General features: G+C 35.4%; 1 protein-coding gene across 2 annotated transcripts in view; it reads right to left on the minus strand.

Moving 5' to 3' along the window:
* The window catches only part of SLC49A4 (solute carrier family 49 member 4), a 95,906-nt gene that overhangs the window by 34,671 nt on the left and 45,166 nt on the right, over window positions 1-16,069 (minus strand). For both annotated transcript variants that reach the window (XM_004278569.4, XM_049710444.1), the window contains exons 5-7: window positions 14,210-14,318; window positions 3,531-3,598; window positions 281-408 (exon numbers count right to left, since the gene is read on the minus strand). In XM_004278569.4, coding sequence (XP_004278617.1) covers window positions 281-408; window positions 3,531-3,598; window positions 14,210-14,318 — 305 coding nt within the window. The remainder of the gene's footprint in view (window positions 1-280; window positions 409-3,530; window positions 3,599-14,209; window positions 14,319-16,069) is intronic.

A 16,069-nucleotide genomic window follows, 5' to 3' on the forward strand; every position in this document is an offset into this window, starting at 1 on the left:
ACTTGTATTATGCTCTGATATGATTTTTAAAAGAATATAAGCTTTTCCATGCTATATAAGCTTAGGCTAAAGATTATACATTTCCATATGCAAAATCCAATGGAAATGTTTTTAGTTATTTCTTGAGCTCTTTTTAGATGGGATGATGGTCTGATGGCTAGACAAGGGAGACCTTTTTGTATATTTAACAATTACTTATGGAAAAAGTCCTACTGTCAGTGTGTATATACTTCTATAAACTGAAACTATTTATTCAAAGTTCAAAACAGTCTGTGTTCACCTGTGGTTAAAGGCAGGTGTGTGATGCTGTTCAAACAGGTCAGGGTGAACCACGTGGATGACAGTGTAGCCCCAGAAAACAGGAGGAGAAGAATTAGTTTCAGCATACCCCTGATAAAATCTGCAAACCTGAAAAGAAACAATGTTCTATTAATGCTAGCTGGATTTTTAAAATACCATTTACATCAATGACGCGTTTTCATTAAACAGTAATTTCCTGAAAAAATTTCAATGCTTTTAAACACAAGTTTTTTGATTTTTTTTAAACCAATACATTTTATGTGTTTGTGTGTATGTGATAAATGTTGTTCGTGATAAATGCGCTCTTTTTTCTCTTACAAAACACATAAAATGTGATCTCTGTTCTGGATCTGTAAGTTACAGGATGGATTCTGAGTTTTAAATTGCCACTTTACTTTCTTTATATATTTTTCTATAATTTCCAAACATCCTATAATGAGCACATATTGTCCTAGTTTTAGAAAACAGGCTAACTTGTTGATGTAAACTTGCAAAGATGGCTCTCCCAAAATTCAAACTCACCTAGAGAACCAATACAAATGGTTACACCAGAGCCTTTGGGGTCCTATACGATCTGGTCTCTGCCTCCACTTTCCCTTTGTCTTATTATTCTCCAGCTGCACAGCCCTGTTTCTGTTTCTCCTACATGCTAAGGTTGTTTCCCACAGCAACGGTAGCTTCTGCACCTGTCCTGGAATGCTGGTACCCCCAGATCCTCATATGACTTACTCCTGCTTATTGTTCAGGTCATTTGGGTCTCAGTTCAGGAAGGCTCTCCATGCTTGTGGAGGAAGCCCTCCCCATCCCAACTCCACACTCTATTTTCTCTATAGCATTTAACTCTATTGGAATTTCTCTTGTTTTTGCATTTATTGTTTGTCTTCCCTATCAGACTATAAGCTTTGTAAGAGCAAGAACCTAGCTCTAGAACAGTGAATTTATTCTACAAAATTTGTGTATAATGTTTCACAGCATTTTAAGTTCTCAAAAATCCTGCTTTGTCTTGAATTAACATGAAACTCCTGGTTGAGATGCTTATCGTTTAGTAATGACCAAAAAGTTTTCCATTTGCCAACTGTTTTTCCTCATCTACTGATGAACCGTTGATTATATAAGCACAATCCTCTTGCTGTGCCTGTACACAGCTTACTCTGTCCTTCAGAATTGTTCCTATTGTAGAAAAACTGATCCCATCCCAAATACAACATATACCATGTTTTCTCTGTTTTTTAAATTGATTTTAATTTCTACTGTAATTATATGACTTGCAATGCTATCTTTCATTTTGCACTTATTTAATGTGATGTGGCTAATCATGTTTGTAAAGTGTTATCTAGACTAAAACGACTTCCTATGAGAGCTGATGCCACCTTTTGGTGAGAAAAATGGATGCACCTTTGCCTAGTGACTTTGGTTAGCTCTCTATTAGGAAAGTTCACAAACAGAAAATTCTTATGTACTCTGAAAAAGGTTCCACAGCTTGATGGAAATGCCCCTCAAGAAAATCCAAATGCTTTGTTATAATTCCATGCTCACCACTTTTCTGATTTATATTTTGCTATGCTGCATGAACTTACTTGTCAGATGGGCAGATGGCCAGGTATGAGAGAATAAAACAGTTTTCTGGTACAATCAGAACTGAGTGAAGTTGAACAGTGAGTAAGTTTTCCAGGGCCTGATCACACAAGAATAAACTGACTACTCTGGTCTACCAATTCTAGATACCTAGTCCTTTCAAATGGGCTTATACCATCAAAGTGTACAGTTAGGACCAAAGTATTACATTTAGTAGTAACCTTTAGTAATATAATCACAAAAAAAACCACCCAAAGCACTCATATCTATAAGGAGATTCTGTTCTAGGGATCCCAAAAAGGCTGTTTTGAATATAATCTAAAAATTGATTTTAGGCTCAGGAGATACCTACAATTGATTTTGGATCCCAGAGTAAGGGCAGTACTTTTTAGAACTGCCATTTCAACAATTTAAAAACAGAAACGTCCTCATTCTAACTTTTCCATATAGTTAAAATTAAGGGTTTGTAGAACAAAATGAAGAGACAGGAGCATTTGAGATGTCATTTCTGATACATAATGTGTCCCTCTTTGACCTATGTGGTGCTCAGAAAAGGATTTGGTAAATGATGACTTGCTATCATTGGCTTGGAGATTTAATTAGAAAAATTAGATATGGTTCTTATCAAATGTGATAGGTCAATGTATTCTAGTATCAGTGTAGTGATTTCCTACAAATAGCTATGCTCCTATTCTTTAGCTTTTCGATTTTATCCTCATATTTTTCTAACTTATAAAAACCTCAGATAAAGTGATTTAGAAATTACAGTGACAATTTATTCTTTCATTAGCCCAGAAACACTAGGCAAACTGTAAGGTTTAGATATAATATTATCCTGTGTCAACTGTGTTTAAATATTTAGATAGCAAGGTGCTTCACATATCTTATTTGATCTCCCCAAACATGTAATTAGATTCCCCCAATTCCTGCTAAAGTTGACTGTCCAATTTTGTTTTTGATTAAACAGGGTAAAATGATTTGGAAAGTGAAAGAATATTATCTCACTGGAAACACCAAGAGTAGTTTTATAGGTAGTTACCTACATGAGTGACATTTTCATTCTTTTCTTTTTTCAGAATAAATGAGGCTTTTTCCTTCTTCTGTCTCATTCTAAAAATGTGTTGTCATAATGGTTAAGATCAGAGGGAGTGTGATGAAACTCTAAGTCTTTATGGACATTTTTCGTCAAAATGTGGTAACTATAGAGTCATACCTGCCAAAAGTGACCAGAAATAAATATCTGCTAATCAGGATACTGACTTTTCATGGAAAGTTCTAGAGATGCTCTTATGAATGATTCCTTTCAATTCTTTTCTAATCTCAGAAACTATCAATTTGCCTTTATCATTGTATACTCTTTCCCATTTGTAGATGTTGCTCTCTAATAATATGGAGAAAGTCAGCTTAATTATACTGGAAATACATCTCTAGTCTCCAAAAACATTTTAGGATGGACTACTCCTGTGAAGGTTTCTTGTAGCAGCAAATTCTACCTACTGCATGTGAATTTTCTTATAGCCTGAACAAGTGCCCTTATCTGACTTTTGCCTGTTTTACTTTTCCTTCAATTTTAATGTTTATCTAGGGGAGTGGAGTCTCCCTTTGGGCTCTTTTTGGTTCTGCCCACTAACATGTTTAACGTAAAATATTCTCACCTTGCCATAGCTATTCCAACAACACAGCCTCCAACTATGGACCAAAATCCAATCCAGCCAGCATCTACCTGTTAAGAAAGTGGAAGACATATTTAATACAAGATTATCATATTGAAGTTTAGAAGGCATGGAAAACAATCCTCTATAATCAGTATGTTAATAGCTAAATGGCAGCAAATCTAGGAAACACTATTTAAGAAAATGAATCAGATGAAAGGATTCATGTGTGACTAATTAATACAAACTTACCTAAATAAATACATCATTGATTAACTTTTTATTGGAATATTTAAATCAACAAAATACTCAGTGTCACAAACAGATATTTTTCAAATGTGTTCTACATGCCAGGCATTGTACCAGGAACTCTTAAGAAAACAGGCAAAGGAGAAAAGATGGTCACTGACCTAAAAAGCTTAAATACAGCCAAGATACAGGAAACTACTAGGCAATAATTAAGTGCTAAAATGTCTGGCACAAGTAAAAATGTATTAAGAGAAACACAGAAGAGTATGGGAAAGAGAGGGTTGGGGGGCGGGGAGAGAGAGAATATGGGTGCAGCACCTGGTGAAACTAGACAGAGAAAGAATTTGAGCTGGATTTCAAATGGATAGCTCGCTCCACTCTTGAAGAAAACATTTCCAGCCCTGCCATTTACTAGCTTTGTGACTTTGGGCAAATTATGTCGTCTTACCTATAAAATGGACTAAATGAGAGAATCTGCATATAGAACTTCGATCAACAGTCGACATACAGGAAGTGCTCAATAAAGGTTAGAGCTGTTATGCTTACTTGATGATGTTTCTCTATCATCTAATGTCTTGTCTCTTTCCTACCTTCATGGACAAACTTATTCAGAGCAATCTACAAATGCTGCCCATATTTCCTAATCACTCATGTATCTCTTTTTTTTTTTATTCAAACAGAAAGTCACAAAAATTATAATCATCCCCATCAGTTCACTCAGTCCCATGTAATTAATTTTTTTTATCTTGATCTTTTGTTAGCACTTTTATGAATTCATCAGTTTTCCATTAGAGTTCTGAAAATGCTTATTCATTCAGTTCAGCAGTATAGTCAGTTACCAGAAACCTGTACTTGTCAGAGTCTTTTTCTTTAACTCTTACTATGACTTGGCTTCTATCTCAACTACACCCCAAGTCTCAGTTTCCTCATTAGTAGAATGGGGATAGTAAGGATTTTTCTGAGAATTAAATAAGTTAATAAATGCAAAGTGCTCAAGACCTGTTAGCTGTCAATACCTGACATTCCGTGTGTCCCTAACAATATCAGTGCATTTTGTCTCCTCTTTCCCCTTCCCCCAGCCATCACACTTGCTTACTATCTTATTTCTTACTTCTGGACTCCTGTAATAGCAATATTTTTGCCCACTATTGCCAGAATAATTATCCCAGTCATTCCACTCCCTTGCTCAGAAACAGTTACTAGCTTTCCTTGCAGTTATAGGGCAAAGTCCAAACTTGACCTGGCACTTGAGAGCTGCCCAAACTAAATTCTACCTTTTATTATTTTTCTACTCATATTTTTCATTACAGCTGTGATAGAGCTTGTCAGCTGTCCACCAAGATATATCTTATTCTACCAGGGTACTTAGTTAGATTACATGTCTTAGCCCCTACTCAGCTACATGTGACCACATGACTAAGTTCTCATTAATGGAAGGGGAAAAAGTGAGGTGTGTCACCTCTAGGCTAGAACCTGGAAGACAGCTATATACCCCCTCCATGCTTTCTTTCCCTTTCTGCCAGCTGGAATCTGGATGGTCATCCCGCTTCACCCATGCATATAATGACAAGGTCCTAGGAGACAGAAGACCTGCAAAGTGGAAGCAACCTAGGTCTTAAATCAGTGTGAGGAAAAGAGTAGTCGCAACTGTGAACAACTGTCCTAGATTATTATGCAAACTGTCCTAGATTGCTATATGAATGAGAAACGAATTTCTTCTTAAGTCTCAGAATTTGGGGATTCTTAGTCTACTCTAAGTAATACAATAACTTTATACAAATCTTCTTGCTCTACCAGTGTCTGGTTGCAGAAGCAAAGATAAATGCTCTCTGGAGAAAGATAACACCAGAAACTTAAATTATCTCTACATTTTTTTCATACTACTGGCATGAAGGGCAAGAGAGTTCTCTGTTCTTCAGAATGCCCCTCTCCTTGCATTTAGCATCCATTAATACTATGGATTAAGGTCCATTAATACTATGAGCCCCCCACAAACATTCTCATCTATCCCCTAGGTCAGTGGGGTCCTGCATCAGGTGAAAAACCACTGTGTATCGGACTGTACTAGCCCTGGTCCTTTCAGGCCATTTTGTGCTTTTCTCCTTCCCCTGTTCATGACATTTGCTTTAGTTAATAACATTCTACCCAACAATTAATTAAATTTTTTCTTTGCTTGAATTTAATTAATTAATTGGGGGGAGCAGCACCTTCATTTGTCCACCAACACAGAAGCTCTGCTTTTAATTTTTAATTCCATTTTATTTAATACCTGGTATGATTCACGGTCTCTGTATCTCTCAGAGTTTGTACAAAGAGACATACTTGGAAGGGCTTCTCAGGGTTTATAACATGAATCATAAGATGTGTAAAATCAGCATCATCTGAATGGGTGCTACACTTTCCTTCTTGAAACTGAGCATGCTTGGAATACCTGCCATCCAGAAAAATAGGTTAGGAAACTAAAAGAAGGCTTTCTTCTTATAGTAAAGGCACACTAGGTAATTTGGATTAATATTCTGGTTGAAAAAGCAGAAAATCTGGGGTGGAAAATCTATCTGAAAGCGGCAGAGAACCAAGAAGGTAATCCAGAATTCTGGAACCATGATATAGGATGAGAAGGAAGCCCAGAGGAGCAAGCCTGATATGTGGGGACACTTTTCCTCAGGGGTATGTCTGCTGATTTCAGAAAAGGTAGCTAAGGGGCTAAAAAGTTACTGACAGCCTCATGGATCTAGGAAGAAAAAAATACGAGTTCGAGGCCTGCTCTAAGGTGGTTGGCCTTGTAGAAAACCCCAGACTTTAGCTGGGAACTCTGAGAGTTATACCTAAGAGCAGTGTGAATTAGAAATGGAACTGTGGAAGGAAAGGAGGGAGGGAGGGAGGGAGGGAGGAAGCAAGGAAGGAAGGAAGGAAGGAAGGAAGGAAGGAAGGGAGGGAGGGAGGGAGGGAGGGAGGGAGGGAGGAAGGGAGGAAGGAAGGAAGAAATGGAACTGTATTCTGAGAGACTAAAACCCAGCTTTAAATGATCTCAATTCCTGAAACTAGATTAAGTATCCCTAGACTCCTAAGAAAAAACATAAGTTCTTTCTGGAGGAAAAGAACATCATTTGAAGCTTAAATTATCTCTACAACTTTTAATATACTATGTTGAGCACTCAGTCAAAAATAACTGAACACATAAGGAAGTAAGAAAACATGAATGAATATCACAAATATAAAGAGACACACAGGGATCCAGATAAAGGGGTTAGGAGATACAGACTTTAAATAACTATTTCTAATAGTTCAAAAAAATAAAATACAAGATCAAGCATTTCCACAGAAATTTGGAAACTATGAAAAAGCATCAAATAAAAATTTTATAACTGAAGAATATAATAATTGAAATTAATAACTCACAGATGAGTTTAACAGCATATTAGATAGAGCTGAAAACTGAAATAGTGAGTTGGAAGAGAGGCTAGGTAAAATATCCAGTTTGAAGTAGAGAAAGGCAGAAGGATAGAAAATTCAGAACAGAGAGTAAGAGACATAGGACAGACAGTGTGAAAATATAACATATACGGTTAGAGTTACTGAAGGAGAGAGAAATAGAGAAAACGGAGCATGAGCTTCAAAGGGATATTGGCTAAGAATTTTCTGAAACTGGTGAGAGACATCAAGCCACAGATTCAAGAAGTCCTACAAACCTCAAGCAGAATAAATGTATTTTTTTTTCCATTTTGAATTACTTTTTATTTATTTTTATTTTTCAAACTGAAGTATAGCTGATTTACAGTATTATATGAGTTTCAGGTATACAGCATAGTGATTCAGTATTTTTACAGATTATATTCCACTAAAAGTTATTACAAAATAATGGCTCTAATTCCCTGTGCTATAAAATATATCCTTGTTGCTTATCTATTTTATACATAGTAGTTTGTATTTCTTAGTCCCATACCCCTAATTTGGCCTCTCTCCACTTCCCTCTTCCTTTTGGTAACCACTAGTTTTTCTATATCTGTGAGTCTGTTTCTGTTTTGTATATACATTCATTTGTATTATTTTTTAGATTCCACATATAAGTGGTATCATACAGTATTTGTCTTTGTCTGACTTATTTCACTAAGCATAATATTCTCTAGGTCTATCCATGTTGCTGCAAATGGCAGAATTTCATTTTCTTTTATGGCTGAGTAATATCCCATTGTGTGTATATACATATATCACATCTTCTTTATCCATTCAGCATAAAATTTTAAAAACCTGCCACCTAGTCAAGCTACTGAAACCAAAGACAAAGAGACAAAGAGAAAAATCTTAAATGCAGCAAGCTTTTAAATTTGAGAGCTGACTTCTCAGTTGAAACAATGGAGGCCAGAATAAGATGGTATTTTCAAATAAACAAAAGAAAATAAATGCTAACCAAGAATTCTATATGCAATACAAAATAATCTTCAAAAACAAAGGTCAAATGAAGACATTTTCAGACCAAAGTAAAAAAACAAACCCCAAACAAGAGAATTTGTTGTAAGCCGACCTACACAAAACACACATACACAAAGACACCACACACACACTGACTCTCTCTCTCTCTCTCTCAAGGATGCTCTTTAGACAGAAGAAAAATGATCACAGATGGAAGACTGAGGAATAAGGAAAGAATGAAGAGCAACAAAATGGAAATATGAGAGTGAATCTAAATGAATATTGACTGTAAAATACAATAAAAATGTGTCTTGGGCAGCTTAAAATATATGGCAATAATAGCACAAAGTATGGTAGAGGCTTAAATGGAGTGAAAGGGTTCTAAGGACCTTGGACAGTCCTGGAAGAGGTAAAAGTTCTAATTTATAATAGATGTTAATAAGTGAAGTGTACATTCTGTACTTTCTAGGGTAACCACTAAACAGTAAAAGAGACTATAACTACCAAGCTAATAAAGGGGAAAAAAGAGTAGTAAAAAATCCTTAATCCAGAAGAAGGTAAGAAAGAAGAGAAAAAGGAGAGATTGGACTGGAAAAAAATAAAAACCAATAGTAAGGTGGTAGATCTAGACTCAAATTTATCAATAATTACATTAACTGCAAATAGACTAAATATTCCAATTAAAACACAAAGATTATCAGACTGAATTAAAGAAAAAATGATATGCTACTTATAAGAGGTGTACCTAAAGAAAGTTTGAAAGTAAAAAAATGCAAAAAGATATACCATGCAAACACAAATGAAGAGAAAGCTGGTGCAACTAATAGGCTTTAAGGCAAAAAAGCATTACCAGAAAAAAAAGAAAAACTTCCTACGGATGAAAGGTTCAATTCATTAGTCGAAACTACAATTCTAGATTTATGTGCACCTAATTACACAGTCTTAAAATATATAAAGAAAATATTGACAGAAATAAAAGGGAGAAATAGACAAATTTAAAATAATTGTGTAGGATCTTAACACACCTCTCTCAGTAACTGATAGAACAAGCTGACAAAAATGAGTAAGGGATAGAAGATACGAAACACACAATTAACAGAATTGATCTAGTTGACATATATAAAACACTACACTCAAGAATTATAGAAAACAGTTCACCAAAAATTGGGTCAACAAATTTGAAAATTCTGAAATCATAGTATATCCTTATGACCACATTTATGCAATTTAGCTAGGACTTAAGAAAAAAAGAACTAGAGGATCTTCCACAGTTTGTAGATTAAGAAATGTCCTTCTAAATAACTCTGGAAACTAGAAAATATCTTAAATTCAATAATAATGAAAATCCAGAATGTACGGAATGCAGCTAAATCTGTGTTTAAAAGGACATAAATAGCCTTAAAGTGCATGTATTAGGGAAGAAAAGCTAAAAATCAAGGATGTAAGCATTCATATTAAAAAGTTAGAAAAACGAAAGCAAAGTGACATCACTCAAGAAAACAGACTAGAAAAAAAGTAAGATAAAATCAAAAATTGATGAAATAAAAAATAAACTTTCATTAAAGAGCTACTGTTGAAATTATTCAAGGGAAAATATGAGAAAGAAGATACAGAAAATCAATATCTGGAATGATACAATGACTTACCTTGGAGACCTAATAATATCATACAATGAAGAACTTAATACCATAAATTTGAAAACTGAGATGGAGTGGACAAATTCTAGAAAGGTATAATTTCTTAAACTGACACAATAATAAGTAGAAAATCTGAATAATTTTATAACTATTAAAGAAACTGAATTCATATCACAAAGAAAACTAGATGGCTTCATCAGTGAATTCTACCAAATATTTAGGGAAAAACAAAAGCCCCAAACCACTAAACTTACACAAACTCTTCCAATAATAGAAAAAGAGGAAACACTTCAGAAGTTGCTTTATGAGACTAGCAAAACCTTGACACTAAAATTGAAATGGCAGTAAAGATGCTCAACATCACTAATTATTAGAGAAATGCAAATCAAAACTACAATGAGGTATCACCTCACACCGGTCAGAATGGCCATTATCAAAAAATCTAGAAACAATAAATGCTGGAGAGGGTGTGGAGAAAAGGGAACACTCCTGCAGTGTTTGCGGGAACGTAAACTGATACAGCCACTATGGAGAACAGTATGGAGGTTCCTTAAAAAACTAAAAGTAGAACTATCATATGACCCAGCAATCCCACTACTGAGCATATATCCAGAGAAAACCATAATTCAAAAAGAGTCATGTACCACAATGTTCATTGCAGCACTATTGACAACAGCCAGGACATGGAAGCAACCTAAATGTCCACTGACAGATGAATGAATAAAGAAGATGTGGCACATATATACAATGGAAAATTACTCAGCCATAAAAAGAAACAAAATTGAGTTATTTGTAGTGAGATGGATGGACCTATAGTCTGTCATACAGAGTGAATTAAGTCAGAAAGAGAAAAACAAATACTGTATGCTAACACATATATACGGAAATCTAAAAAAAAAAAAGGTACTGATGAACCTAGTGGCAGGGCAGGAATAAAGATGCAGACATACAGAATGGACTTGAGGACACGGGGAGGGGGAGGCAGAGGGGGAGAGGGAAGCTGGGGCGAAGTGAGAGTAGCATCAACATATATACACTACCGGATGTAAAACAGATAGCTAGTGGGAAGCAGCAGCATAGCACAGGGAGATCAGCCCAGTGCTTTGCAATGACTTAGAGAGGTGGGATAGGGAGGGTGGGAGGGAGGCTCAAGAGGGAGGGGATATGGGGATATATGTATGTATATGGCTGATTCACTTTGTTGTACAACAGAAACTAACGACAGTATTGTGAAGCAATTATACTTCAATAAAGATTTAAAAAAATTGAAATGGCAGGACAAGATAAAAAAAATGATAGACTAATCTCATTCATGAACCTAACTGCAAAAAATCCTAAACAAAATGTAAGCAAACTGAATTCAGTGATATATAAAAAGTATAATAAATCACTGACAAAATGCATTTAGTACAGGAATGCAAGGTAGTTTAACATTTTATAATCAACAAATGTAATTCACCAAATTAGCAGTTTAAAAGAGAAAAACATATGATCATCTCAATGTTGAATTTTATTAAATGTATTTTTCTCCATCTATTTGTCATTAGTTACAACCGATATGAGATGTATGCAGAGAGGCCAAAGTATCTATGGATAAATAAGTAAGCGAGTTTAATAAGGTTGCTGGATATAAGACAAGCTGTAGTTCAATCACTTTCAAAAACCAAGTATACTTCCTACATGCCAACCAACAGAAAATAAGATTTTTAAAGTTACCAATTACAATAGCTTCAGAAAGCATCAAATACCTGGGAATAAATCTAACAAATAAATAGAGGGTGTTTTTGCAGAAAAGAGATTTAGAGAGACGTTAGGACCTAAGTAAATGAAGAGAGATATAATAGTAATGATTTGGAAGACGAACTATTACAAAAAAAGTTAATTCTTGAACTGATCTATAGGTTCATAAAATTCTAATCTACATCCCAATAAGGGGAGTATTTATTCTACTAAACACCAAAACTTATTCTAACACTAGAATACTTAGGACAATTTGGTGTTGGCACAGAGATAGACAAACAGACTAGATGAGAAAAAGAATTTAGAAACATCCATGCACATAAGGGCACTTCATTATGACAAAGATGACACTAGAGAGCAATGGGGAAAGAACAATCTTTTCAAAAATTGATATGAGGTTAATGGAGAACTATGTGGGAAAAAGGAAACTTAACCCTTACAACAAGCACAAAATTCAATTCTAGGTTTAAATGTGACAGGAATAACAATAAAGTTTCTAGAACAGCACCGTTCATTAGAACTTCCTGTGATGATGGAAATGTTCTATATCAACACTGTCCGACATGGTACCCATAAGTTGCAAGTGGCCACTGAGCACCTGAAAAGTGGCCAGTACCAATGAGGAAGTGACTTTTTAATTTTAATTTCCTTTCAACTAATTTAAACTTCAAATTAAATAGCCACATGTGACTAGTGGCTACTGTACTGGATAACAGAGTTCTGCAAGATAACAGAGGGGAATATATTTATGAACTTGGAGCAAGAAAAGATTTCTCTCACTCTCTCTTTTGCATTATAGGCTCTGACTGCTAAATCCAATATCTAGACTATCTCTAAATTGGTTTCTATTGACTACTTTTTTCTTTTAAAAATATGAACCATATTTTCCTGTTTCTTTGTATGTCTAATTTTTTAAAAACTGTATACTATATGCTGTGGGTGATACAATATCGAGATTCTGGATAATTTTATCTTTCTATAAAATAGTTCATTTTTGTGTAGTAGGCCATTCAATTACCTTGAACTTGTGTAAGCTTGATTTTGTGCTTTACTAGGGAGGAATATTAGAAACCAAGTTGTTTCCCAAGCTCCTTTCACCTGGCAGGACTCAATCTCCAAATTATCCCCTCTGCAAATTTTTGTCAGGGCTTGGTTTTAGGCTTTGTTCATGGTGGGTCTAAGTAGAATAGGCCTTACTCTACCTAGGGTATGGTCCTTGATTCTAAAGTTTGTCCTTTCTGGTGTCTCAGCAGAAGCCTAAGATATTAACAAGGTGTTAATGAGGTCATACCACTCTGGCTGGGCCAGAACTTCAAGGGTCCTGCACTGCCTGCCCTCTACTATATTTGTTCTGCTTTCCACCCCACAACAGTCTCTCTAATAAGTCTCTGGTAGCTTTGCCCTTTACATGTGCAGTCCATTCTGCAGCCAGGACTTGCTGGGGAGTGCCCTTTCACACAGCTCTCTTCTTTATAAATCAGTAAGAAAAAGGTAGCCCAGTAGTGGGCAAGAAACTTGAACAGGTATGTCACAAAAAAGGATGTCACTTAAAAAGATGTCATGGAAGTCACCACAATGGCACACAACTGCACAGTCATCAGCACGTCTAAATTTAAAAAGATTAACATTGCCAAGTGCTGGTAACGATGTGCAACAAGGAGAAATTTCATGTACTGCTGGTCGGACTATAAACTAATACAACTACTTTGGGGAAATTTGGCATCATCTATCAAAGCAGGCATACCCTATAACTAGCGATTCCATTCCTAGATAAATATTCAACAGAAATGTATAGAGAGGTGCATCAAGAAACATATATGAGAATATCCATACAGCACTGTTTATGACAGCCCAAATGCAGACATTCCAAATGTTCATCAAAAGCAGATTGGACAAATTGTTGTTTATTCATACAATGGAATATCACATCAGTGTGCTGGATTTCTTCCATTTGACCTTCCAAATCTTTCTACCCCTTTCTACCATGCTATTTGGAAGCAAGGAGAAGGAATGTTTGTCATAAGCATATAGATAAAATGGTTTTTTTTGGTTTTGTTTTGTTTTGTTTTGCAGTACGCGGGCCTCTCACTGCTGTGGCCTCTCCCGTTGCGGAGCACAGGCTCCGGACGCGCAGGCTCAGCGGCCATGGCTCACGGGCCCAGCCGCTCCGCGGCATGTGGGATCTTCCCGGACCGGGGCACGAACCCGCGTCCCCTGCATCGGCTGGCAGACTCTCAAGCACTGCGCCACCAGGGAAGCCCTAAAATGGTTATTTTTAAGGAAATGAGATACTGAGGCTAAAGAGAAAGTGAGGGATTAGATGTAGGCATAGCCATATATTTAATGACGAGATCTTCATCTTTATAAACCAAGAATCAAGGATTCTAAGATTTTCCTTCTTTATTTTTCTGTTTATTATCATAAGTAATCATACCCAAATAAATGTGAAATTCATGGTGGTTAACAAAATCCAGGAAGAAAATCAATATTATTTATAACTATTTCATAAGGATCTTCCTTTTGCAGCAGTGACACAGGATAACGTTTTACCTAGGCCTTGAAGCTAAAAGTAAGAACAAGTAGACAGTATTTATAATTTTAGTGAACTAAAAATACCTACAAGATATAAAGAAATAAAATGCTTACTTGGCTGACATGCACTGGTGTTAAAATTAAGTCCAGAACTCCAGACCAGCCAGCAAATACACCAAGTGGTATGGCATATGCTAAAGCAATCATCAAAAATCTCAAATTGCTGTAAAAGAGGAGTAAAAGAAAACATTATTACAAATTCAAAATCTAGAGTTTAAACTCTTACTCATAGAAAAAAGTAAGTCATTTTGAAATTGGAACACCAGAATCAGAAATAGAAAATATTTGTCAGTTTGTTAATAAATTCCTTAAATTTTTTATATTTATAAGAATAATCTTTTTGTTCATATAGTTTAAAATTTTCAATGTTTATTATACAGATGAATTACTAACATTATGTCCTAGAATGAGTAGGCAGATTCACTTTTTTTTTTAAAAAGCTCCTATTTGAAAGGATAAATTACTGTTTCTTCTGATGAACAAGGTGGAGGGAAAAAAAGATTAAAGGTGAATGGTTAAACAAACTGTGTACATCCATACCATGGAATACTACTGAGCAGTAAAAAGGAATAACTACCAGTACACAAAACAACGTGGATGACTCTCCGGAGAATTATTGTGCGTGAAAAAAGCTAACTCCAAAATTTTCTTTACTGTATGACTCAATTTATATAACGTTCTTGAAGTGACATTATAGTAACGGGAAAGAGATTAGTGGTTGCCAGGGGTTAAGGAGTAGAGTGGGAGGGAAGTAGGTGTGGCTATAAAAGGGCAACAGGAGGGAGCCTTGTGATGACGGAAATGTTCCATATCTTTACTATATCAATGTCAATTTTCTGGTTGTGATATTGCACTGTAGTTTTCTAAGATGGTATCATTAGAGGAAACTGGGTAAAGGGTCCATGTTATTTCTTCGTATTATTCTTTACAGCTGCATGTGAATCTATAATTATCTCAAAATAAAGTTTAATTTAAAAATGTAATAAAAATTAGATACCGTTAACAATTTTTTAAAAAATGTGAACTATAAAGTATCTAGGCATAAACGAGGAAGACCCAAGACCTCTGTGGGTGGGAGACGGTGAAGCACATAAGGGCACAGAAGATGATTTAAATAAATGGAGACAGAGTCTATGCTGTCAATTCACCCCAAACTAATTCATGATTCAACTCAATCACAATTAAAATTCCAGTTGAACTTTTTTTAGAAACTTATCAAATTTGCTCCAAAGTTCATATGGGAAAATAAAAGTCCTCAGAACACTAACTCATCCTTTAAAAATACGAAAAAGGAAGCCCTTGTCCTGACAGATATTAAGACAAACTGCACATCCAGAGTAATAAAATTAGTATGGTATTGGCTCAAGAACAAAGAGAGCAATGAAGGAAAAAAGAGAGCTAAGACACAGAAACTCAATCTACAATAAAGGCGGCACTACAAAAATCAAAGGGCTAAGGATTGTTTAGTGAATGGTACTAGTTCACTTTATGGAGGGAAAAATGAAAACCCTGTATCATTAGTTAACACCATACACTAAGGTGGATTCTAGGTGGGATGAAAACGTAATGTGAAAGAAAAAACCGGGAAGTTGATAAATAAGGAATTCATTGAGAAAATTAGTAGACAGATAGCAAATAGAAATTTGACTTTTAAAAATCAACAGCGAACTTATATCTAGAATATGTAAATCATTAAGAAAAAGAAACTACCACTGAGAAATTGGCAGAAGAGGAATTTACAGTAGATGGAAACCTGAATGGCAAACCACATGAGTCTCAAATTTATCAATAACCAGAAAATGCAAATTAAACAAAAGATATATTTCTTTATACCCATTAGACTAGTGAAAATTAGAAAGATGGATAATGCCAAGTTTGGTAAGCATATAGGGAAATGGGCACTGTGGATGGAAG

This window comes from Orcinus orca, chromosome 5 (genome assembly GCF_937001465.1).
Source record: "Orcinus orca chromosome 5, mOrcOrc1.1, whole genome shotgun sequence".
Classification (NCBI taxonomy): Eukaryota; Metazoa; Chordata; class Mammalia; order Artiodactyla; family Delphinidae; genus Orcinus; species Orcinus orca.